This window comes from Amblyomma americanum, chromosome 3 (assembly GCF_052857255.1).
Source record: "Amblyomma americanum isolate KBUSLIRL-KWMA chromosome 3, ASM5285725v1, whole genome shotgun sequence".
Classification (NCBI taxonomy): domain Eukaryota; kingdom Metazoa; phylum Arthropoda; class Arachnida; order Ixodida; family Ixodidae; genus Amblyomma; species Amblyomma americanum.
In genome coordinates this window covers 76,797,130-76,823,433 of record NC_135499.1, presented here as the reverse complement: position 1 = coordinate 76,823,433, position 26,304 = coordinate 76,797,130, and the positions used below count along the sequence as shown (strand labels likewise).

General features: G+C 44.4%; 1 protein-coding gene across 1 annotated transcript; it reads right to left on the bottom strand.

The window, feature by feature from the left end:
* Positions 1-938: 938 nt before the first annotated feature.
* Positions 939-16,070, bottom strand: LOC144123839 (uncharacterized). Its single transcript, XM_077656577.1, has 6 exons — positions 15,888-16,070; positions 15,726-15,803; positions 15,562-15,639; positions 15,301-15,444; positions 15,110-15,178; positions 939-952 (listed from the first exon to the last, which is right to left on the bottom strand). Exons 1-6 carry the CDS (start codon positions 15,985-15,987, stop codon positions 939-941), a joined length of 483 nt encoding a protein of 160 aa, XP_077512703.1. The 5' UTR covers positions 15,988-16,070.
* Between the last annotated feature and the right edge of the window lie 10,234 nt (positions 16,071-26,304).

Here is a 26,304-nt window from a genome sequence, read left to right as displayed (position 1 = left end):
GGTAAATGTCTGTTCGCGTGATCTTATTCGGGCGGCGGTAATTAACGCAAAAACGACTCAGGACATGTTTCTTTTTCATGATTATCCCAGGTGAGGCCTATGGACTGTGAGACGCCTCAATCACGCCGCTCTGAGGCATGGTGTCAACCTGTTCTTGAATTAATTGGCACTCAGTGGCAGAAACACGATACGGGTGGTGACGCAGAGGGGCTCGGCACCTGTGTCGATGTCGTTGACGACAACCGACAGGCAGCTCAGGGTGGGTTCGTTAGAATCGAAGAAGAAACGAAATGGGTGGGTCAATGTGTATGAAATGCTAAAAAATCATGGAGCGGAAATTTAGCGCCCTTAGATTTGAAAATAATCTTTACTATTTTTTAGAGATATCCGCACTCTTAAAAAAAATATGGGAAACGCTGAATGCATCGCAGCAGTATATAAATATATGTAGGCAGTCTTGCTTAATATATCAAATAATTGCTCACCAGGGAATGATGCCGTCCTCGAAGCCAACATAGAAAAGCTTTCTTTGTTCACCAGCTTTGACTTCATACACTTCAACTCTCTTACCACCAGGTTTACGAGTCGAAGTTTCATAGCTTCTTTGGGAGCCCCACTTTCTTAACCACTGTTGATTTAAAACTAGGGTCCGAGTTTCGTAGTAAGTACAAAGGAATCCCACGTTTAGAGGCAACATTATCTTTTTCGCGGGCTCATACACAAGTTCACTTCTAACCATATCCCCTTAATTAGGCAACCCCCAAAAAATTACATGCGACGCGTTTCCGTTTCACTTCCAACCATACTCACCTGCTTCATCAAAGATGAATTTTGGCTTACAGTTCCCAATGCAACTGGCTATAAAGCACGGAGGGAATAGTAGTCTACAACGGTCGTCTCTTAGTTGTCCATATTTATTATATCTACAGCAAGCCAAGTCACTTCAGCTCTCCTGTGAAGACACGGTAAAGTGAAAGGAATCTCAGGTGAGTCAGTCACCCCGGTTGAACACGTCCGAAATCTCCACGTCCACCGTACTTATTTGATCAATGACTAAAACAACTTACGAGGACGCTTAAGCTTCGCCTTGAGAGAAGACGCGATTGCCCCTTCTCTTCCTTTCTCTTATTTTTATTCATTTTCTTCATCCTTACTCACCAAATACCGATCCACAATCATATTACCGATTGTGGTCATCGATTACAATCACAATTACCGATTACCAGTCACTAATCACTATCTAGATTGCACTGCACGGGATAATAGTATTCCACTAAATACTCGTGCCCATACACACCATTTGTTTGAGTATACTGAAGCACCATAACAATGTGTTTTCATTGCACGCAATTTCTGACGCCTAAGTAGCACATTAGTTTGTTTTTGTTTTTAATATTATAACACCCGTGCGCATGACAGACATACGTTACCTACTCATACATTCCACAACGCGTTCACTAGGAGCCCCTTTAACACGCTTGAACTAAAAACCCTTCGTGACCTCGACGTACTCGATGGGCCCCCAAAACAAGTTGATTTTTTAATATAATTCTACAGCCCTTCAAGATTCTAGCAACTGTGATTGTGTTTTCTACTCAGGTGGGAAATACGTTTATTTATAATAAACTGCACATCTCCAACCAAACATGTTAACTTTAACCCAACGTTTCGAAGCCGACTCGGTTCCTTCATCAGAGGGGACAGAGGGCAGTAGCTAGCGTCTTTTAAGTATGGAGGGGAGGGGGGTGAAAAGAACGACAGCTTTGTCGCGAAAGGCGCGGGGGAGGAAGGGGGGAGGGGGTTTAGGCTGTTAGTCACGCTGGCGCACTGCAGGGAGGTGCTGAATGGCGACTTTTTTTCGTTGCGTTGAAGAGCGAAGTCCCTGGGCATATACTGGGGGCAGGTTTCCTTTTGTGCGGTTGATATTGTTCGGGGTGGTTTGGATATGCCAGGATTCCAGAAGAAGCCTCTTGTGGTAATTTGTTTCGGTTCCAAGGATGCGGGTTTCTTCAAAGTTAATTCTATGGTCGGTGTCCTCGGAATGTTCGGCTACTGGATTGCGCTCTCTTGCGAATTTGCGGACGTCGTTTTTATGTTGCCGGATTCTTTCTTTGAAATTTTTGGTTTCGCCAATGTAGCTTGCGGCGCAGTTGGTGTATGGAATTTGGTAGACAATGCCTTGGGCTCTTTCTCTCGGCGGCCGGTCTTTGGGAACAAATAGGCAAAGCGCAACAGTGTTTATGGGCTTGTGCGCAACCTGGAGACTCAATTTTTTTAGGATTCGGGCGATGGTTTCGCTGACACCTCCGACATAAGGTAAAGTGACGTATTTTGGTGGTTGAGTTGGTCTTTGTGCGTTGATTTCTTGACGAATGTTGTGTTTTTGACGGCGAATGGTTTTTGAATAAAGTCATGTTTTTGTTATGAATTATGTTATAATTCATAACAGAAAGGTTTCTGTTTTTGTTATGAAATATTGTTGCTCTCTTGAGGTTATCGCTTTACGCCATAACTTTATTTTTCATTGCGAAAGGTGTGACTTTGTTTGAGGCGGTATGGCTCTTCAGTTACTGAAATATCATGTTCGCTCTCTGCTTGAAAGTACTGTAATGCTTCCTTGGCCTTAAGGTTCTCGCTAAGTTATGATTTGCAAGGTGTCGAGGTGTGAGAGATTACCTTGCTATTGTGCGTGAAAGCTTTTTTGCTTTTTGAGTGTGCGGTGTTATGCTTGGTGCGATGTTTCCACTGTGTTTAATGATGATGATTGGTTTTTGGTGGGAAAGGAAACGGCGCAGTATCTGTCTCATATATCACTGTGTTCACTTCCCAGTGGGTTTTTCTTTCGTTGCAGTATGTGCTTGTATTTCTACGAAAGTGTCGGTTGCAGTAGTTTGTTCTGACCGCATGTGGTTATCCGCTGTGGCCTCCATTTTCTGGGAAGGTTTAGGCGTGAGTTTTATTTTTTTTTCGATTTCATCTTCGCGTCTTTAACGTAGGGACGGGGAGTATGGCGACATTACGGAATGTCGTGTTCTGTCTTCGTGGAGTCGAGCATTTCGGCACATTAGGCAGGAAATTTCTTCGTGGCATCTGTCATCGTGGTCTTCTTGCCAACCGCAGTTAGTGCATCGCAGTGGTGCTCTGCACCAGTACGATGCATGGTCAAAGCTCGGGCATTTAGTGACGCGTGGAATCCTGATGCTCAGGTAGAGTGGACATCTTGTCCATCCGACTATTAGATGAGTACGGTCCTTTACTTGCTGGCAAGAATTCTTTGCAGAAACAAAACTGACCGATTTCGCGTTCTTTCTTCTCGGTTCTTCTTGTAATGGATGTCGTCCTTAATGCAGCTCAATTTGTTTTGATTGATGAGTGTTTCTGACAGGGTGGAAATCCTTTCTTCGTCCATTCCATCGATTTTTTACTCCAGCCGGCGAGCTTTCGGGATCTTTAGTGGAAGTTAGTGGAGGCTTTTCTGCTGTAGGATTTCCTTGCTGACGATCTCGAGGGATGAGGGGTTGGTCGATGTTACGACTATCCCCTCCCGCGCTTGTTTCAATGACATGTCTTTTAGGTTCAGCTGAATTGGATCAATCCCTTCCTTAAGTTTCTTCGAAATGACTTCTTGGTTGAGTTTCTCAGACGTTACATCTATGATGTAAATAAAATAAACCCACATCTAAGGTGTAAATAAAATAAACTTGAAACTTGAAACGTACTACGATTGATTCCCGGTCGTCTGTGGGTTGCTTGTCTTGTCGCTATAGGATAATGGCGTATGTCGCCACATGGGTCTTGGTCGCTTGGCCCTGGCTTTTTCCAACTGACCACTGATGTGCTCGTTGGCGTGAGAGTCTTCAACTCTGCGGCCTCGGTTTGAATGGCGTCCAGATGTTCCCCGGTGGCTTCATTTCCTCCACAGAATGTTGAGACCTTTTTCAAGTCTTTGAAAAATGTTTTGCCACTGCTCGTGAGCTTGTTGAGAACGTTCCTCGACTCTCCTCTATCTTCAGCACCCTGTTCTTGCTCCGTGTCAGAGCGACGTGGTGTTCTTTCCGATATCGGCGTTTCGTTTTTTCTCCCTCTGTGTGTCGTTTGTCCATTGCCTTGATCGACCTAGTTCACTTTTCGTACGTGACTGGAACTCATTGTCTTTCTCGTAGTTCTGTTCCTTGTTTCTATTAATTGCTATTGCTTTCAAGAAATCTTATCGTTCTTGGTCTTTAGATTTCTCTTTATCTTTCTTCTTCTTGGTTTCCTCTTCATCTGCGGCGTCTGTGGCAGAGTCCGACTGCACTATGCTTTTAGTCACATTCAGCTTTCTGAAACCGACAAGAGGCTGTTGTTGACCTTGCTTTGAGTTTTCCATCGAGAAAACAACCTTTTCCCTCTTCGGCTAGATTTGTCGGATTCCGGGTTACTAGGTCGGGAAACTACGTATATGGAGAAGCTTGCGTATTACGCTTGCCTCACGGTATCCCAGGAATATTACTAGGTAGAAATTTTGCTTTGCCACCACATTCTTGATACTGATTATTTTCTATGCACAATGAGTGGTTCCACTTTCTTCTAGGTTTAGCGGGGACGAAGTTATCGTGATTTAGCCCCGCTTGGTTCTGGTTTACAACATGGCTGCCGGTCAGGCCAAGGAAGCTACGCTCGGCGCGATGCCAGATTTGTTGATTCTAATCGAAATGTACCCTCCGGATGCTATTGATTCTTCTCTTGACGTCCCGAGCAGCTTTTAGTAAGTTTGGTGCAGGTTTTTCGGTTCGGGAGTCAGTTCGGAGGAGTGAATGGGCGATTCTTCTAAATGATTAGGCGTAGTATGGCTGCGCCCACTGTTTGGTTGTCTGCGAAAAGAAAGTAGCTGTATCTCGCTCTGTCCGGCTGGATTTTGACGTGATTTGCGGCAGCAGATGCGCGGGATGTTTATAAAAGCGTAGTGCAAAAAGAAATTTGCACACTTGCAAGTTTTGATGGCTTCAGGTTGAAAACCCGTAACTTGAAATCTGCCCCGCACCCGTCGTGACACGCACACAGCAAGAGTCGACAATCATCTACTGAGCTAGAATGGAAGTTTCAAAGACTTGGGCACAGAAGAGAACCCGTCTCCCGCTACCATCGACTGTGCTAGAGCGGAAGTCGGGTTCGATTTTCTGCCAATCCTTTGCCGGACGCTACTCATTCTGTTGCCTGTGTTAAAACCCTCGCCGCCGAAGACATCGATCTTCCCCATGCTCTTGCGTTCTTCTTCACCTGTCTTGCGACACTCTCAGCGACGACTCTGTTTTCTTTACTCCAGCCTATACTTTTCTGCACCGCAAGTGTGCAGAAAAGTATAGGCTTATCTGCTCTGCCATGCACCTTACTGACTGTGTCCGCTGGCCTCTCGATACTTTTGGTGTCTAACCCATTTTCCGGCCCTACTTTGAGTTCCTCGGCAGTGTGGAGCCCATCGCACCTCTGCTCATCCGCGAGGGGACCGACGATACACAGCACCTCGCCATGCACCTCGCGCCTCGTTCGCCGGATTATGACATCCGCGTGGTCTATCGCTGCGGCTGAAAGCATCAAGACGCTGATTCTCTGTTTCGCTACCCACTTCCAGCCGAAATCACAAGCCTTTCCACCTCTGACGCCTCCCTGCCGTTGCTTCACATCAACGACATGCCATCAGTGCAACGTATCGACCCCTGCATCACTTCTCTTCGCGACTTTTTTCTCCAACCCCACCGCTGCTTCTCCATCACATGTTCTCCGCCGCCATGCTTCCCACCCCGTGATTCCTCATAATCTTCTATATCGCCGGCACTACAGCTCAGACGGCCGCAGGTGGTTGCTCGTTATTTCTCGCTACTTGCGCACGTAAATATGCGCCTATTTCCACGCTGACCCACAACGCGGTCACGCGGGAGCTTTCAAGACAGACACCCGCACCCGGCGGCGGCGCTACTACTAGCGCGGCATGTACACCATCGTACTCAAAGACGTGTGCTCCTACATCGCCTGCCAACGTCGTAAGAGATCTCTGCTCATCGTTCTGGTGGAGAGTTGTCCCCCAGCCGTTCCCTTGCCCACCACGCCCTTTCGACCGCATCGGCATTGGTTTCTAAACCCGCTTCTGTACACTGCGGACGGCAACCGTTGGGCTATCGTTACGGTTGATTATCTGAGAAGGTATGCCGAAACTGCCGTCTGTCACAGCGACAGACCTCGCCTTTTTCTTTGTGCAGCATTTCGTCCTTCGTCACGGTGCACCTCGTGAACTGCTTAGCGACCGCGGACGCGCTTTTTTGTTCGATTTCGTCAAAGCCCTTCTCAGCCAGTGCGACATAATTCCTCGGAACCTCCGCCTGTCATCCGCAGACGAAGGGCCCTACCGAGCGACTTAGTCGCACCCACGGAGACATGCTCTCCGTATGTCGCATCCAAACACTCGAATTGGGATCTCATCCTTCCTTATATGACTTATCATGCTCTCCGTATGTCGCATCCAAACACTCGAATTGGGATCTCATCCTTCCTTATATGACTTATGCATACAATAATGCTCGGCAGTCCAGTCACCCCCCCCCCCCCCCTACTGGCTTCTTTCGTTTCTTTCTTACGGTCGTCATCCGCCGGCTACAATAGATACCATTCTGCATTACCAGCCTGACGCTTCCGTATATAACCCTGTTTCCGAAGCCGCGCAACACGCTTAAGATTGTCGCCAAGTCGTCTGCTCACTCACGACTGACACCTAGTATCGCCAGAAACTCCGCCACGACAACGCTCACACCACATCGCACTTCTCTCCTGGCACCCTTGCCTGGCTCTCGATGCCGTCCAGTACTTCTGGACTGTCCTCGAAACTTTTCGCCAAGTATCACGACCCCTACAGAGTCCTGGAGCGCGCATCTCCCGTTAATTATATCGTCGAACCTCTCGTGCCGTCTTCCGATCCTCTCCGCAGCGGCCGTGAGACAGTTAACGTCCAGCGCCTCAAGCCTTACTACAACCCCGCCATCTTACCATCGCCGTAAGTCGCCAGGATGGCTGTTCTTCTTCCCGGGAGCGATTATAAGGAAGAAGAGCACACTCGTGGAAAAAACGAAGATTGCCTTGCGCTTCAGCCATATTTCTATCCCCTCGAACGTCTGTGTTCGGCCTTGGTGACCTCGGACTGTTTTCACTGCTACTACCGTCCTCCCACTTAATTTTAATAAACCCCCGTCTTACACTTTCGGAAAACAACACAACATATAATATTTACTCATCTTAAATGCAAGATGAAGATATTATTTTCCTTGAAGATATTTCCTTACCTCTCTCAGCACGGCTTCTTGACAGTTTTTCTCTTATGGCACTCAATTACTTTCGTTTCTAACGACTTGCACCCCTACTTGGACACTTGTTTTCAACAGACAGCATATTTCTTGACTTTGCTAAACCTTTCGCTAAAGATAGCCACTCATTGCTTTAATATAAACTAAGCATGCAAAAAACTGACCTTGCAGTATTTAACAGGACTCGTGCGTTTCTCTTTTATCGTGTTCAGATCGTAAAGGCTCATGAAACTAACTCTTTGGCAGCACTAGTTAGCTCTAGGGTTGAGTCCTTGGCACCCTACAATTCCTAATTTATATAAATGACTTACGTAGTGCCGTTACCTTCAGCATTTGTTTATTTTCTGACGTCTCCATGATATACCGTAATATAACATCATTCTTCTATCCATTTTGCCCAGGGCAGTCTCAATAACATACATCACTTTTGTCACATCTGGCAAATCGAACTAAGAATTAAAAAATGCAAATATATGAGAGTTTCTCGGACGAATGCAGCATTTTCATCTTATTTACTACTTAGTCATCTCCTTAAAATTATCAGCGTACCAATACCTCGGTGTTCAAATAACTAGCTCTCTGTCCTGGATATTGCATAAGAACACATACCATGCATCTAAAGCAAACAAAACATTTTGTAACCTCCGAAGAATCTTCTATCTTCCTCGTCTTCACTAAAATGATTAGTATAAACAATTACACGCGACCAAAAATTGAATACGCTACATCTGTATGGGAATCTGGACAGATAAAATTTTCACTGATGTGCAGCTCGATTCATTTAGCTACCCGCCGAAAGTACAGCTGCCTTTGCCAATTCCTTAATATTTCCTCGATTTATTTAGCTACCCGCCGAAAGTACAGCTGCCTTTGCCTATTCCATAAGATTTCCTACTATAACTCCCAACTTCGCTCCGAATGCGTTCAACCAGTACCATTTATTTCTAGCGCCTTAACCACAGGCTAAATGTCACAGTACCCCACTGTAATACGTAATTACCGCGAACCTGTAAAGAATGAAATTCGCTACCCGCATCGTTAACAAGAGTCAATGATTCCATTCAATTTAAAATGTCCTGAGCACTCTGATTACCTAATTGCCTCATTTGTATTTTATCCATTGCTTGATTTATTGCGATATTTCGATTCACCGCCTATTGTTATTTCTACTGTTCATTTAAAGTTTGATTATTTTGTTTTAAGAAGACTATTAGCGTTATTTCTCTTCGTCGCAGGTACTTGTTCTTCTTGCATAGAGTGTGTTTTGTCGTTTTTCATTGTTGTAAACCGCCTTTCTTATCTGAAATGTACTGTGTACCCTGAGGGTATGATAAATAAATAAAGTATAGTATTAGGGCCACACTCTACGCAAATGTTAAATCTCTCCAACTTACAGAGACATATCACCAGTATGACTGCCAGTTTTTGAGTTCTACATTTTCAAAACTTCATGTAAACCGCAGGTTGCATCTAGTGGACTTAAGTTTGGTTTCATAAATTCAGAATGTTTTATGCTGCCAAGAAGACGTCATGCCACATTGTGAAAGCCCATCAATTCATTTGCAGCCCCATATCTTATCTAATTTGAATATATAGCTCATTTCACTTAAACCAGTTGTTTATTCTCGGCGCTCGGCAAGTTTTCACGGGAACTAACTTTTTTGTAGGTACTTAACGTTTCATTCACATGAGATTTTCGCTGTCGTCGATTTCGTCAGTAGTCCGTTTCGGTTGCTGGTTGGGATTGGTATGCATTTACAAAAGTTGGCTCTAAAAAGGGCAATAATGCACCGCAAGTGGCTGTGCATGTGACCGTTCGAAAATAGTGATTGTAAAGATAGAGATGGGTGGGGCGCCATAAGGCGCAAATGCTCTATTTCAATTATAACTACAACTTCGCACTTTGGATTAAACGCCAGTGTCATTGTTTATTTCTTCTGGTGCTTGATGATGATGACATCATTGGCGCTTAATTGTACTGTGTTCCCGGTTAAAAACACAAAAAGAGGGCCTTTTGTTGTGTTCGGCAGAGCTGCAAGAATTGGGAATCAGTTTCTCATTCTTATGTGATTTATAATAAATATAATCCACAAATTGTGCCCATTTAGCATACTCACTCTTACCAGCCACAGTGTGTGTGTGTGTGCGTGCCTTCTTCTTGACCTGCGTCTTCGTTTTCTCTGGTACAAGATGAATAATCAACTCGCCGAGAATTTCGCGCTTCTGGATTACTCTAAGAAAACTGCAGAATTTCTTGTCAATGAGTGCTCATTGTGCCAAAGCTATAAACCGCTGTAAAATTTTAAAACATTTATCGATTTTCTTAAAGTGTACGTCACTTGGAGGTCAAGACATCAGGCGTGAAGCACCGGGTTAGGTGACGTTTCTAAGACTGCGTGAGTATATAAGAGCCAGCGGCTATGCTAATTACTTTGTCTCTGTATGTAGTGGACTTTTGAATTTTATCTCAGCTGTATTGCAGCATGCCATAACGGATTCTTGTGCGTTATGCCGCATTTCTCCCATATGTAGTGTTTTTTTCCTAATCATACTATTTTATGATTTAGAACAACTCGAACATTGTCACATTTCTTCCCGTTTCCTACTGAGACTCGAAGAGGTCTAAGCTAAATTGTCACCACAGGGGAAAAAGCAATATTCTTCAAGAGAAGAATTTCAGATGCTAGGGCATTATCTTGTGTATTACGCGCGTATTATATGGACGTTCACACATCGGTGGGCTGTAACGACCGCATGCTAATTTACCGCAAGAGGCTTTTGGCATCCTTCGCTGTTAACAAGGTCCTGAGCCTGTATGCCTTAATATTCAACGTAAATGGGTTGCAATAGCGGGCGCCTATGGGTATGACTGTTAAAACAGCTCTGCAGCGAAAGGGACAAAAAACGTTGCATCATGTACAGGAGGCACATAGAGGACAGTGCTTGTGCCGTTTTATTGTACAGCTTTAATATTAGGCATTACAAAACCGAAAAACAATAGCTTCGAACATCTAGTGAGCGCTTATTGCACTCGTTCAACGCTATCACACTCTGTACAGAGAAAACTTTAAAAAAGGTACGAGATCAATTAAAAGCAGCCGCTTTGTGAAACGTTACTGCCTTGAAACATGTGCCATGAAACACACAAATATCTGATGTCTGTGTTGGCTTTCCAGAGTAGCTGGAGCGCCTCGACCCATAGAACACAACTTGAGAGCTGTTTTATGTTTCAGACAGTACAGTGCTCGAAAATGTTCTTTAGGAATAATTTCCAGGTGTCAAGTAAAACTGGTCAACTGGTTTCTGAGGTATACTACATAAGAGCATCAGTTTTCTGTGACATATATAAATGCAGTCTATTGAGCAGACAAGAGAGAGGCTCGATATGACATATGTGACGTAATCCATCAGCCACCGAAACCAAGAAGCATAAGAGAATTTTTTTTAAAATTTGCGTTGCTCCTGACTGGCACATTAATATGGCAATTATTTTAAACATATCTGATTAGAAAAGAGAAGAAAAACTACCACATGCCGCCGGTGAGAATATAACAACGACCTCTGAAATTCGCGTCCGGTGCTCTACAAATTAAACTACGACCACCGCAGGTATCACATTACAGCGGGCCACGGCGGACTCGGATCGACAATGTTGCTAACGGGAACACCGTTCTTTGTACTGCAGGTTATCCTGGGTTCCGCTGCATTGCGAACAACTGGACTCGTGTGGCCCCATGGCGCTTGCTGCTGCGATGGAAATCGAACCCTCATCGAAAACGCACACATCTTGCTGTCGTCACTTGATGACACTTTTCTGGACATGCGTGTTCTTCCAGCGTCAACGTTCATGCATCGCACTGTGACGTCATCGGAGCCAACAGCTATAAAAGAAGCCACGCAGGAATACAGCTTCAGTGGGCACGGCAGACTCGGATCGACCATGTTGCTAACGGGAACACCGTTCATCGTACTGCAGGTTGGTAGTCATACCAGTACATTTCGTAGTGACTGCCGCGGTATTGTTGTCCTGCCGTGCCCCCATTGTTGTCTTTCCAAGGTAGATGTACACTGGTAGCGAAGGCTCCATAGACGCCCATTGGTCCAAAAAATGGCGGCTCGTGGGCACTCCAGCGCCCCCTGGATTTTGGGGGGCAAACTACGCAAACCTGACGTAGAATGACGTCACACATACGTATGCTTTTGGCGCGAATTATAAAGCGGTCTTTCTGTAGAATCCGCGTTTTCGAGCCCGTACCTCTCGAAGGTTGCTGCCTTTCAGCGCGCCCCAACCTTTGCCAGTCAAATGTGCTCGAGTTCCTGCTAGTTATGGCCTTGTTAATGTGCAATTGGGAACGCAATGAAAGTGACTGGTAAAGGAGGGCAGCATAGAAAGGCAGCAACACTTCCAGACACTGGCGAAGCATGCATGATTCGTAGTGCAAATACTGGTGCTAGTACTTTTGAGAGCTTTTGAGTACAGCAAGGTATGATGCAAGGTATGATGCACAAAGCACTGGCTCAAGTGCACAGTTCGCAATAGAGTGTACGGCAAGTATGGTTTTCATAGTTTCATATTCATTGTTTATTGCAGCAACCAAACAAATACAGTCACAAAGCACACCGTTGGCACACAAACAAAAAATACATGTCACAGGCAGCACAAGCAGTATTGTTTAAGTTGGCTAATCATCTCAATAGTCACAGTGCAGATAGGAAAAAGCCCTGAAGTGCCACGAATGTTGTCAGTTAGGAAATTGAAAAGTATAGAAAACAATACTACGACAGCTTCAATTGAAGCAAACATAACATGACATAAGTAGGCGCATCAACACAGACCATAGAGCACACTGGGATTATTCTTCACATTTAATTTCTTCAGCTGAAAGAATATAGCAGGTGCGTTTACATCTGCAAGGCAATGTTAAAGCCAGCTTTAGCACCCTCAAACGTGCTCAACGTAGGAGCAAATACCATACATTGAGCGTACCATCTCCAGAGTACTGCTAGTCGTTAGCCGGATCAATTTGAAGTAATTTTACGTCAACAAAAGTACACATGAAGTACAGCGTACAGTGAAGTGCAAGGGCATTCGCGGGGCAGTAAAGCATGTAATCAGTGTACTGTACGCTACAATATAGCCAGATAAAAGTCCAGCGCTGTTCTGTTCGTTGCGCTGACAAAGATCCTACTAAAAACTCTGAGATGCAACTAGCCTGCTAAAAGGTGGCCTGGTAGCCAGTGGTGCCGAGTGGTAGTTATGATGACAATGGTTGATTTCATTATACCTGCCAGCACGGAACTGCAGGGGGGGCGAGCAGGTGGAAAAATTAATCCCAGCGCCACGGAAACTAGGTTAATCCATTGCCTAGAAAGTCTCCTTTCAGAGGCATTCGCTTTATCGGTATGGCGTTTTATCTGACAATATTGCACAAGTACATAGGTGACACTTGAACAGGCTGTACATGGCATAAAAGTACCCTAAAAGAGTGACATAGTGGAATGAACGATGAAAGATGCTACATTGTTAAACCATTGCCCCTGTGAGCAACCACGTCACATCCTAGCAAATCAAAATACACAAGTAAAAAATAAAAGAATAAAACCAGGCCGTGAACCAGAAAAAAACCCTTTGCAACCGTTAAACCAGACTAAGCTGATTTGCTGCACAGGCTGCATAATAGCCTGCAACTTCACAAAATATTCAGCCAACAGCTCGGGAATTGCATCCTTTTCATTTGCTTAGCCTCAGTGCTTGCTTCGTTGCTTTCCGTTTAGTAGTTTGACTGTGCAGTTCAAGATTTTTTCTGCGTGCAAGCCAATGCAGCCTCACCCTGACGAACAGGGCAAACAAACCATCATAAACGTCATCACCACACACAGTCAGCGATTTTTCTACCTTCGCATGAAGCAACATGCACAGATCATGCCCTACTTGTTCTTTTCCCACAATATTGGAACTAGATGCGACAAAAACCTGCTCGCAAGCATTGATGAAAGCTACAAACGAGGGTGTAGGAACTGACAGGCTCCCAAAGTCACCTTCTCCAGGATTTCTGACACTTAAGTACAAGAGAACTTGGCTCTGATCGGCAAAGGCGGCATTTTCTAGCCTCACGTCGCACGTATGTGGCCCTGTAACACACCTGTGATCATTCATAAACTTGTAGGCAAGCCAGCCAGCAAAATAGACAATGTTGTTCTCTAGTATTGGAGACTGATAATCATATGCCAAAACTTCTACTGCAACTGGCAAGGATGTGGCAGCTGTACAGAGAGAAGGGGCAGACTTAGATAAACAAACTGGGAGAGTGGCTAGAAGGCTAGACATGTCTTAAGCACAGTTGCTGCTTTCCGACAGTTTGAAAAGGTTGCTAACTAAAAGATGCCTAAATGCTGCTTGAAACTGCCGGCAAGACGAGTTGCTGTTCGATCCAGATTTCGACCTAACAATAGCAAAGGTGTTTTCAAGTGCATCCTGCTTCAGGTGCCTGGTAAGGAGGTATGTCAAACCATAGCGAGAGGCCAGGTGGTTCCATAACAGCAGCACAGCCCTCATAGTTTGGCAGAAGCCACGGATGCAAAGAGGCTGCCGCGCACAGCCTAGAACTTCGATGTTTTCGAAAACTGCAATACACTCTTCCAAAAACTCTTCATGCACAGATCCTGCACAAATTGCAGATGCATACGGAGACTTTCCCCGCTTCTGTGAAGTATTTAGACTGTCAAAGAGTCTATCGATCCTCTCAACAAATCTGGCTGTGTGGATAGCCTCTGATGGCAACTGTTGGAATGTTACCAATGTGCACAATGCAGCAGCGCAATAATTGCTGAATACCTGTGCTGCGAGTTTCACAGACATCTTCGAAGCAAAAGTTAAAGTGCCGGGCACTCAACTTTGGGATGGACCGAATTTGCATTTCTCGATCCTTCTCATAAGCCTGTCGTATGTACGAGCTTTTAATTGTGTCACTGCCTACCCTGAAGTCATACATGAAGAGCATATTGCGCAAGCACTTGAGCAAATGCGGTGGATCAAAAATAAAGAAAAGCGGTTCACCATTCACACTTAAGTACGGCTTTTCAGGGGTCACAAGTTTCAAAAACAGAGAAACATTTTGGTTCCCCTGATCACAAACCACAGCCACAGGCTGCAATCCAGCTCCAACCAACATTTTGTGGCATTTGAAGAGGAGGTCATACAGAACAGTTGCAGGCGCTGCCTTATCTGCAAAGAAGTAGCCAAGAGGCTGCTTCCACGGCGTACATATTCCTTTGGCCATGAACACAAGCCCTTGTTTGCAAGATTTGGACCTTGTGCTGCACTGTACTCTTCAAGGCCTTCAAATCTGTCCGGCACTGGATTGTACGACAGCTCCTTTGAAACATGCATTTCATCAAAAATTATGGTGCAAGCCCTGTCTTGCCGTGGAAAAGACGCTGCCCGTTTCTCGATCAAATCAAAAACTTCAGGATAAAATCCAACCCTCAATGGTACGCGTGGAAGCCACAGCTGCAGTGACCTAACAGATGGAAGTTTCAGGAGTTTCCCGCAATATCTGTAACCTTTTGGGCTGTGGACGTATAAACCTAAAGCAAAGGTTTTGTTTGGCTGCACCATCGACGGCCAAACCTGCTGACATTGTGCATCTTTAACTGAGCTTCAACAAAAGCAGCAACAGCTGGTGTTAAATGCTCACGCAGACTATCTACCAATTCTGCAGTGGTCTTCATGCGACGGCGTTGAAGCAGCAGTCCTTGCAGCCTCTTGTTGCGGTTACGCAGCTGCCTGAGCTTGGCTCGAAGTTTTTGCAGTGGCCGCCTTTCATTGATGGGGCTGGTGAAAGATCCTGCAACGTACAGAGTCGACGGAAGAGCAATAAGTTGCTACGTCGGGTTTAGTCATAGCTGCATGTAGTCCTGTAGCACCAAAAAGTGCGCAATATTGCGAAAGCGTTGTAAAATTGCTAACCTTCATAAGAAAGAGGCGAACTGCTGAACGGAGCTCCTGGTGACAGATCAGCACTCGCTGACAGTGTTGCGGCCACCCCTGCCGTGCCAGGTTCCAGAGATGAAGCGCTTGCTTCAGTGCTTGGTCCTGCATATGTGTGGTCAGCTGCGCCCACAGAATATAAAGAACAAAATATAGTGACAGCACAGTTCTGACAGGGAAGCCAGCAACCCAACAATGCACAAATAATAAGTAAGCGCCAAAGGCGGAATTAACACTTACACTGAACCATTATGAAGCCACTGGCGTGGGAACAAGCTTGGTTCAGCGTAGAACCAGTAGGGCTGGCACCATCTGCATCTGCACAGCGCACAGACAAGGAATTGTAGCATATTTCTGAGCCATACCTCCTCAGGCTGTTCGAGCAGATACGAAATAACAATCACCTTCTTGGAAGAGTAGCAGCGACTGGGACGACCGACTCTGGACGTACCCCTTGGAAACAGGTTCACCGGAGACAGCAGCTATCATAGGAAGCAGTCCAATGAGCTTTCAGTCGTCACCATGTTCAAAAGATTTATGTCAGTTATGCATACAACCCTGCTCACCTGGTTCTCCAGCCCGGCGCACTGATGCCGAAGTTTCGCTCAGATTGTGAACAGTCCATGTCGCTGCTGCATTCGCTTGAGGTGTCTGAAATGGCAACATTATTGCGGAGAGAAAAGAGAATTCAGTACCTTTATAGTAAATAATTTCCAAAGAACTATAGCTTCCACAGCATGCGGTTCACATTGTCATCACTCAAGAAAGAAAAATGCTTATCCAATGAAATAAAATTCTGTTTACCACACTTAATCGTTAGGCACATTAGTTTGATGTCATCAGCAGCTGTGGAGCACCAGTAAATCATTTGCAATTTTCATATGCTATGTTTCACTTTGAAGAGTGCGAAATTCGCCTATCACACAAACAACGATAGCTCGCAAATCAAGTAATGTGCCCCATATTGTTTACAGATTTATGCAGGTCAGCCTATGGCCTACGCAATGAGATGCAACAAGAATGAATTCGTAAGCAATTATCGCAAAAAATAAAAACCTGTACAAACATTGGCTTTCGCTAGCATGAATATTGAGGTAAAAGGCAACAACACAAACAATTATTAGTGCATTTCTATAACCGTTCAGTGCATGCTTTGATACATAACACATGAGCACACAATATCTCGAGAAGCTTTTCACCAAGCGTACCTTGCCCAAGTCGGCATAAGATTGCATCCTGATAAGACTGAAGATGAAAAAAGAAGCTCTGCATACAAGAAAGCAAAGTTCTGGAGTACTAAAATTCATCAAACATTTAGGAAGGCTCACCCTTTTTTTCCCCTCACTTCTTTTGAGCTATCAAAGGAAGGACGAGAATGCCCTCTGGACACGACAGGGACCGTTCATGAGACAAGGTTTCACGGTGAATATGAAAGATTCAACTCCCACTTGCTGCAAAACATGTAGAGTCGCCTGGTTTCCGTTGCTGAAGTGGCTAGCGGCATCAAACAGCCTGAACCGGAAGGCTGACAGACTCACGTTAAGATCCTTTGGAGCCCTTTGCCATACCAGACTACCGAATATCCCACTTCCGTTATCCTTTTTTTTTACCGGAAATATCAGGCAAGAGTATTCACACCGTCAGTGTACTTTTTCCGCACCCGTGCCTAGAAATTCGCTTGAGCACCCTTCCTACTAAGCTTGTGCCATTAGCTTACCACAAGCACAAACCTAATTCTATGCTATGTTGGACATTTGTCACGAACCTCAGATACAGTGTACAGTGCATACAAGAGACGTAAAACGAATAATATATATATATATATATATATATATATATATATATATATATATATATATATATATATATATATATATATATATATATATATATATATATATATATATATATAGATGCCTTAAAAGTTTGATAACAAAAATTACCGGCAATGCTTGCTCGAGTAGGCAAAGCATCGTGTCGCAGCCTTCCTGATGGCAGATACACAGATGGTTCGAAGTGCCTCGAGCAATCCTGAGTTCTCGTAGCTGCGACGGCGCCTTCTTCTCCAGGCTAACGTTGCGGCAAAACTGCGCCCACGCTCGGCACCTGGACGTGATGCAACATGCACGTTAGATACAACTGCGCCAAAAGGAATACGCATACTCGAAACGCCAATGCGTCATCATTCCTGTCACTGCTAACTGCAGTAAATTATACTTGCATTACATCTGAACTATGGTAGCAAATGCTCGCTCCAAGCTCTCTGCGCCCCAGAGTGCGGTAACGCTCATCCTCATGCCACGCGGCTAGCTGCTTTTCTAAGCTCAACGAGTGACGAGAGTGAAGTGCGTTTAAAATTACCCTGACAGTCATGTATATGTAGGACAGCAATACCAAGGCAGGCAATAACTCCTGCTGAGCGAATCCAGTTAAAGCCTCCTCAAAGCCGCGCACATACACGAGGCTGAGTTTCGATACTCCCAGCTGCGAGGGGATCCTCAAATTGGCTTCATGGTTTTGAAAAACTAAACAATGTCGTACTCAGAGCTGTCAGGTAGCAAACTTTGTTCTAAATGGGGCTCCCGGTCAGTAGCGTGCACGTGGTTGCTCCTGAGAGCCCGGTGTGACGTTCACGTTGGTGATAGTCAGCTGCATGAAACTCACTATAAATTAGAAAAATGTGGGCCTCTTTCGCACACCTCAGCACTGAAAGTGTGTGCCCTGCAGTGTAGTACATAAATATCCCCGAAAACATGAAGCCAAGTACGCACGAACGGGTTACAGCTATGAAACACGAGCGAACAGCCCGGCGAAACCATATCGAAGCTATCGCGCATACCTAGAGCAGACGACACTGTCAAGAGCTCACCTGTGAAAGTCCAGCCCTTTGTCCAGCGGGAATCGGTGTAGCGTGACACCAATGGTACTATCCACGCTGTCGCAGTGTACCACGGAGCATCGTTTCTTCACATGCCGCAAGCTCATCTTGAAATGAAGCGCTAAGCGCTTCAAAAGAAGAGCGCGAAGCGTGCAAAGACGGAAAAAGACTTCGCACTGGCCGCACGCCAAAGGAAACGACAAAACCGAGAAAACTGCCGCAGCGGTGCAGCGGGGTGCAAATCTTACCGAACGGTAACAAAGAAGCGACGTGCAAGGACGACGAAAACTTCGCAAAAGGAGCATTTTGAGACCGGCGAGCTAAATTTATACGCTTTACCAGGCGCGCCATCGCAGACAGCTGGCGATAAGAAATCGCTTCGTAAGCTCCCGCCACTGTGGCCGGGTTAGCCGGGTATCGAAACAAGGCCTGCAAAGACGCGCTGTAATGCACCGCACACTCATGAATAGGGGGCAGGTCAAGAGTGTTGCAAAAATACAAAATTTGCCAGGTTTTAATAAAATGACTTACCTCTTTCATAAAACAAGGTGCTAATATATTTTTTCTTTTCTAATGGCAGATTACATTCCAATTTTGTAGCTTTATCATTTCTTTATATGAGTGTTTTGCCCCCCATCGTCTGGTTGTGCTGCAGTCGCGCTAAACCACTTTTCGGCCCAGCCTTCGCCACCACTTTAAATCCGCCTTGGTCTTTCTTTGGCATACGATTGTTTTGTTTCTTGTAAATTGCTCCTCGGTGGCGACGTCGAAATGAATCCTGGCCCGTCTCAGAAGGAAATTCTGGAACAATTATTGCATGGTCAAGAGTCGCTTCAAGCCGAAATCACTGAAATAAAAACGGAGCTCGTTAAAACTGTAAATATAGTGACTGACCTGCAGCTTGTACTATTACTGATGGAAAAAAAGCTTAATCAACCGTCAACCCTCACCGATCCGCCTCAGCAAATCCACAAAACACTGAAATCAATAGTAAATGTGATGGGATTTCAAGCAAAAAAATAACCGATCTCGAAGATCGAAGCAGACGTTCGAACCTAATTATACACGGAATCGCAGAAGACCCTGAAGAGACTGATACTACGCTGAAAGATAGAGTAATCAAGGAAATATTTGAAGATAAACTGCAAGTTAGTTGCCAGTCTATAGGGCGTATACATAGGCTGGGACGTAACAGCGAGAAAAGGCCTATAATTATTTACCCACAGAATTTTGTAGAAAAAAAGACAATAATGGAGAACGTTAGAAAACTAAAAGGCTCAGGTATGTCGATTCAGAATGACTACTCGCAGTCTACACTGAAGAAGCGCAAACTACTCTGGGATAGCTCGAAAGAAGACAGGGATCAAAAAAAAAGGTCGCCCTTTTTCACGATAAGCTAAAAGTGGATAAAGATATGTTCGTCTGGGATGAATCCCAAAATAAGCGCGTAAAGATAGCCTCCTCAAAACTTAGAACACCTCAAGAGGACGAGGCATGACGTCACTCGGAACAATGCAAGCAGCTGCACGTAGTGAACCTTAATGCACGTAGTTTAGTTAATAAAACAGCCAATCTTGAAATAACCTTATCACAGCATGATCCACACATTACAGTGATTACAGAGACGTGGCTTCACAGCGAAGTGAATGATGATGATGTATTTCCTCCCGCCTACATGGTATATCGAAAAGATAGAGAATCTAGAGGTGGTGGCATAGCTATCCTCATTAAGAAACAAATTGCGGCCGTCTTGCAGGACGAGGCACCAGAAATTGAATGCCTATGCGTAAAATTGTCTTGTTGTGGTCATAACTGCGTTTTATATGCTCTGTATAGACCTCCCGATTCTGGACCTGACTGCTCAAATAAACTACAAAATCATATGTCACAGCACGAAAATAGCAAAATTTTGTTGATGGGAGATTTCAACTTGCCTGGTGTGGGTTGGGAACGCCTTAAGTGTTTTGGTGCTAACAGTAAGCATGCAAATAAAATGTTTAATATAATGCTAACTCACAACTTGATGCAAGTAGTTCACGAACCAACGCGTCAAGTTGGTTCCATGAAATCATTATTAGATCTGTTGTTCCTGCCTCGCAATCTTGTAAGGTTTACTGTCACTGTGGAGCAGGGGCTTTCTGATCACGGCCTAGTTAGTGCTTTCTTACCTTTGGTACAACACACTAAAAACAAACAATCATCACTACGTTGTTTTAAAGATTATTCACGTGCTAACGACGCATCTGTAACTGACCATCTAGAAACCTGCTTTCTAGATTTCGATGATACTGATGTCTGCGCACTCTGGGACCGGTTCAAAAAAATTTGTTTTTATTGCATCGAAACTTTTGTGCCAAGCAAATATAAAAAAGAACGTAAAGAAACCCCATGGATGACACGTAGCATAATTCAACTCCGGCGAAAGGTAAAACGGCACAAGAAGAAACACAGACCCTAAACAGATAAAACATTTGCTCGACAATCTAGCATGCGCCATACGTGATTCTAAAGATTATTTTTTAACACATCACTTCAAAATTTCATAAAAAACGAGCCAAGTAAATTTTTGAATTACATCAGTGAGAAAAAGAAAACCGTGTCACAAGTTTCGGTGAACAACGCTATGGTATGTGATCAGATGGCTATTGCCCAGCATTTTAATGCGTACTTTCAAAGCGTATTTTCCGCTCCGAGCGCGTGTACCGCAAATAGCCGGGTGTATCATCTTTCTGAAGTGAATTTCATATCTTATTCAGGTGTCTTTTCTATGTTATTAAACTTAAAAACGAAAACGTCATGTTTTCCTGATAATATTCCAAATGTATTCCTTCGTCGTTATGCTGAAACCCTGGAGAAATTCCTCGTGATCATATTTCGTGCTTCTTTGCTGACAAGCAAATTACCTTACAAGCAAATTACAAGCAAATTACCAGTTTCATCCAGTGTACCACAGGGAAATGTCTTGGGCCCTCTGCTTTTTCTTTTATATATTAATGACATTGTTCAAGTAATTAGCCCATCAGTGCATATTAGATTGTTCGCAGACGATTGTATATTATTCAAAGAAATTACTAATAGGGATGACCAGAATGTTTTGAACAATGCTGTGAACAATCTTTTGAAAGGGTGTGACCAATGGGGCATGGTTTTCAATGCTGACAAAAGTGTGTATCTTCTGATAACAAGAAAAAACATACCACATAGTTACACATACAAATTAATTTCGTCCGCTCTTGAACAAGTATCTAACTACAAATACTTATGCATAACTATAACTAGCAAATTAACGTGGAACTTCCATATCAATAACATTTGCTCTTCCGCATTTCGCAAATTGTGGTGCTTAAGACATAAACTGAAGAACGGGCCTCCTAACATCAAGCTATTTTGTTATTCTTCTATAATCAGACCAAAACTCGAATACGCATGCGTAGTGTGGGACCCGTATACTAAATCTAACGTAGCCAATTTGGAACGATTACAGAGAAAGGCTGTTAGATTCATCTTTAATAAATATGCAAAGACTGACTCCCCCACCACTATGATGGAAATTAACCAAATTGAACGACTTGAACTCCGAAGAAAAAAGTTCAGGTTAAAGTTTCTTGCGCTTTTATTAGAGAATAAATTTGGTCTGCACTCCTCATTATACTTAAAGCCGTTATCTGCCAGACAAACTCGACATTACCACCCTAGTTTTCTAACCCCTATATTCGCCAAAACAGACACCTACAAGTTTTTATTTTTCTCACGAACTGTAATAGATCGGAATCAAATAAACCAAACATTGCCCCATGAGGTCTAAACAATTAGTGCTATTTCTGTCTATTTTCCAGTGTTATTTCTTTGTTATTTCGCTCACTTGTACGCCCACCCTGCTTGGACTTAGTGGCCGCTGTATTTCATAAATAAATAAATAAATAAAAAATATTATAAATCATTTGGCAAAGCATGCCCCTAAGTAGACCGAGAGTTCCCAATGAGCATCTGATATTGGCAGAGCCACTCACTAACACATCTAATGATGGCCTTGGTTCTTCATCGCTTTTTCAGTGCTGTCTGTGACGTCATCAAATCATGGCTATCAAGGGCCACATTAGCGAGAATTCTACTATTTGCCATTTCTGGCTGTGCCACCTAAGGATCATGGCTATCGTAGGCCGTGGTAGGCAGAGTTCCCTCATTGTTTGCTAGAAATGGCTATGCCATTCTAGAAAGCTGTCGATATTGACCTAGTTTTGCCATCACCCATCCAGTGTTACACTGGCAAACGCGGCTCAACCTTGTGCCATCTGCTGACACGACATGACAACGTTCAATATTACCACAACAGAGAGACAGTTTAGTATTTTTAGAACTCGTAAAAGCTGCCTTAAGCTCTCTTTAAGGGCCTTGCGACCTTTATAGACCTGTCTTATCTCAGTTTTGCTATAACTGACGTGCATACTTGGCCAAATAAAATAGTTTGTATCCTTGAAATGAACACACATGTTCCTGGAGCGCAATATAGCATTTGAGCAGTATTAGAGTAGTTGCGCTGTGCTATTAAACTAATACTGCTACTGCAACTCTATGATAATACCCACCCAAGCAGCACGCCGATAATGTCACGGGGAAAATTCGCTCCAATAAAGGCCTATAATGGCATCTGACTGGAGCGCTTCCCGATCCAGTGTTCGAGCCAGTGCACCCTACGGGCTTTCCTATCAGCAGCCAGAAATTGCATACAATGTTATTGACTGTCTTGAAAGACATTCCTTGGTTATCTAATATTAGCCATCCAAGATTCCTAATTGGCGTATATATCGTAGGCAGCCGGCTCAACTCAGCGGCTGTCCAATGTTTCCCGCCCTGGCTTATCCACTGTTTGTTTAACAGGCATCCAGCGAGACTCGCTGGCTACCCACTATTGTCGACCCAAGCTAATGCACTGGTTTTCGCCAAAGGCATCCAACCACTCACTGGCTACCGAATATTTCCCACTAAAGATCACCCGCTGTTTCTTCACCGCATGCATCCAGGTACGCTCACTTGCAGTCCCATTAGTCGTTACCCAACATTGTTGACTATGCATTTTGTGCTTCGCACTGCCAAATGCATCTGTGACGAATGTTTCATTTTGGCAGCCGTTGTCTAGGCAATGAGTTTTTAAATGCCACATTTTGCTGTTACATGCATTAAAAATGAGCAAACCAGCAAAGAAGTTTAACGCTTGAACATTTATTAAAAACATAACAAAGGGCCGCAGGTCTAGGCGGGCAGTGGAGGCTGCGTGGAAGCGATTAATTAGTCCTGTAGGGTCTCATCAGGGCTCGACCACCTCGTCAAAAGCTCCGCTTCTGTAGCAGGCTCCGGGTTCGAAAGATCGGCTGCCCTAAGGGTAGGCCCAGGTGCAATCCCTGCCTGCTTGCGCCTCAGCCATGGTATTCGCCATTTTGAATGGCACTCGGTCAAAACGGAGTTTTAAGATGCCTCAAAACAATTCTCAAGCGCGTTCGGAAGCATTCCAGGCGCATTCGCTCGTTGTATAGCAAAAGTGCTGCTGCCGTCGAGTTTTCTGCTGTCCGTTCGCTGATTTTGAGCGATACAACGACGCGATGACGACTTCGGTGGTGGTCAGTGGACTGCGAATATTCCGCCACAGAGGACACCATCCGGACCAACCACTACAGGTCTATAGAATGCTAACGTAAATACTGGGAAACTAGAAGTGGCTGCAACTAGCCACTCAAATTTCTTTTAAAAGGCCCCATAAATTTAGTAATCAAGAAATGCGTGCTGCCATTACCCAGTGGTTATCGTGCGTGTAATTACGTATTGCTTAGCCCAGTAGCTAATCAACAAAATATATTTTTTTAGAAGAGCACAGAGAGAGCTCTCGCTCTTGGCTTTGTTCGATTTCTGGGCATGAGAACCCAACTATTTGTCATAGAATTCATGTATTTAAACGCGTTTTTGCACGCTCTGCTTGGCGGGTATCTGAAAACCGGCCCAGACGCGCACCCTTCTGAAAAAAATCCAATACCTTCCATGTCATAAATTTTTAAATTAAAAAGCCCTTTTTTGCTTCACACCAGAGAATTCACTGCCACATTGCGCAGCGAGTGCCATGCTCAATGGCGATCCTAAATGGAACGTAATAACTTAGTGCAGGCGCATTCGTAAAACCGACATTGTGCGCAAATTTATCAACGTCCAGAAATCAAGTAGTGGCGTCATCATTTACGAGTTGCGCACGCGCGAAATATTAAACCACCGCATCATAAACATGCGCTGACAGATTCCTATGCTTCCGTACGTCGTTCCCTGTGATCGCGATTGTCCCTTTGTTTTCCGATTTGCTGTTTCCTTCCTTTCCTGCAAATTGCAAGGTTGCAAATTTTTGTTTGAGCATTTTATTGTTGTGTTGCGTAATTTGCATTGAGAGCTATAGCTCTTACTCACGTATTTCCTTATTTGCTTGCAATTAATTTTCCTTTGCTTCCGAACATTAGCTTATTAGTGAGAAGCTTTGTAAATAGTTTCGAATCACAATTTAATACATTTTTGTTTGTTTATGCTTTTTGCGTGAAACTTCCGCACCAACAAAAAAGTGTGGATTCTTCGACGACTAGCGAATAAACCTATTGAAAAATGATTTTAGATGCATACTAACCTAGCTTGTTTGCCACTTGTCCTGTGTACAATATTATGAAAGAGTGCGACTTTGCTTGCATAATATTTTATTTATTATATTATATTTTTTATTATATGGCAACGTTCGAAGGCACACGGCCATGCCACACTACACACGGCCCCACAAAATACGCCAGTGTCTGGTATCTGAAGTCGGCTTGGCGAAATCCATCTCGAAGCTCCACGTTTCTCACTTCAAAATTTTCGATCGCCGAATAAGATGCTTCTCTTGTCGCTTTTCAACGATAATTTCACGTTTCCGCGTTTCCTATGCCCTTCTTTCTTATACATATTGCCTTCTGAACTGCCCATGACTCATTCTCCGAGAATGCCGAACCCCTTTCTCATGTTTCGGCCACCGTCCCCTCTCTCATGTCTCGTATCTCCCTAACTCTTCTCCCAGCCATGGCCTTTCCGAAATTATGGGGCATGTGGCAACATCCTATCAGTCGCTACCTTCAAACCCACCTTTCATGCATGGTGGGCGATAACCCTTTCCTTGTGCGCAGTTCGTGCGAGCTGCTAAAACACCTGGAGACTTTACACCCCCCCCCCCCCCCCCCCCCAAGAACTACACAGGGTTTTTAATCGACACTGAAGAGCTGTTATATTCCGTACCCCACCAAGGACTGCTAAGGGCTGTCAGGGAAGCCACCGCCGAAGTCCACCGGCGAAGTCAATTTTCAAAATGCAGCAGGAGTGATCGTTGATAGTTTCATTTCGTTGTTGGAATTTTACCTGAACTCGACCGCTGTTGTGTATGAAGGAAAGTTCTTTGTTCGGAAGAAGGGCTTTTGCGTTGGCTCTTGTGTAGCGCCCGTTCTTTGTGACACTTTCTCTCCTGTGTAGTAACCGACATCAGATTCCACCTTGTTGATCCGCACGTTGTTTCTGTAGACAGGTATGTTGGTAATTTCTTGGTTAATCTTAAGGATATTTCTGAACATGAGCTAGACGCCGCGCTCGCAAGGACTATGTCCGTGTTCTCAGACTACAACCAAGGCCTCAGTTTCACAAAAGAGGTCCCGACAGATGGCGAACTCAGTTCTTGGATCTTAGGATACGGTTTCTTAAATTTAGTTTGTGTTGGATGTATAATCCGCGTTCAAAAAAATGTTTGCTCCCTTTTGATAGTGCTCATTCGAAGATCGTGAAGCGGGCGATTGTTTCGAACTTCTTGCAGGCGGCTTTGAATAAATCATGCCCCCATATAGTCTCGTCAAGTTTTAGCGCTCATGTTCAGCGGCTAAATGAAGCAGGATACCCCTCTTGTATGGTTACTTCCGTGTGTGAAGCCATTCTGCAGAAGATGAAGCAAGGTACTCAAAGCAGAGATCCGGTTTCGCGCAACCGTATGATGGTAATACCGCATATTCACAAGGTTTCGTGCAACCTTAAGAAAGTAGCAGGCAGACGTAACGTTCAGGTCG

Excerpts from the sequence above, each read along its gene's own strand:
- LOC144123839 (XM_077656577.1), bottom strand. The coding sequence starts at position 15,987 with ATGTTGCCATTTCAGACACCTCAAGCGAATGCAGCAGCGACATGGACT. Across the intron at positions 15,804-15,887 it reads GCGCCGGGCTGGAGAACCAG|CTGCTGTCTCCGGTGAACCT; the intron begins GTGAGCAGGGTT and ends TTCCTATGATAG. Across the intron at positions 15,640-15,725 it reads GCTGCTACTCTTCCAAGAAG|ATGCAGATGGTGCCAGCCCT; the intron begins GTGATTGTTATT and ends TGCGCTGTGCAG.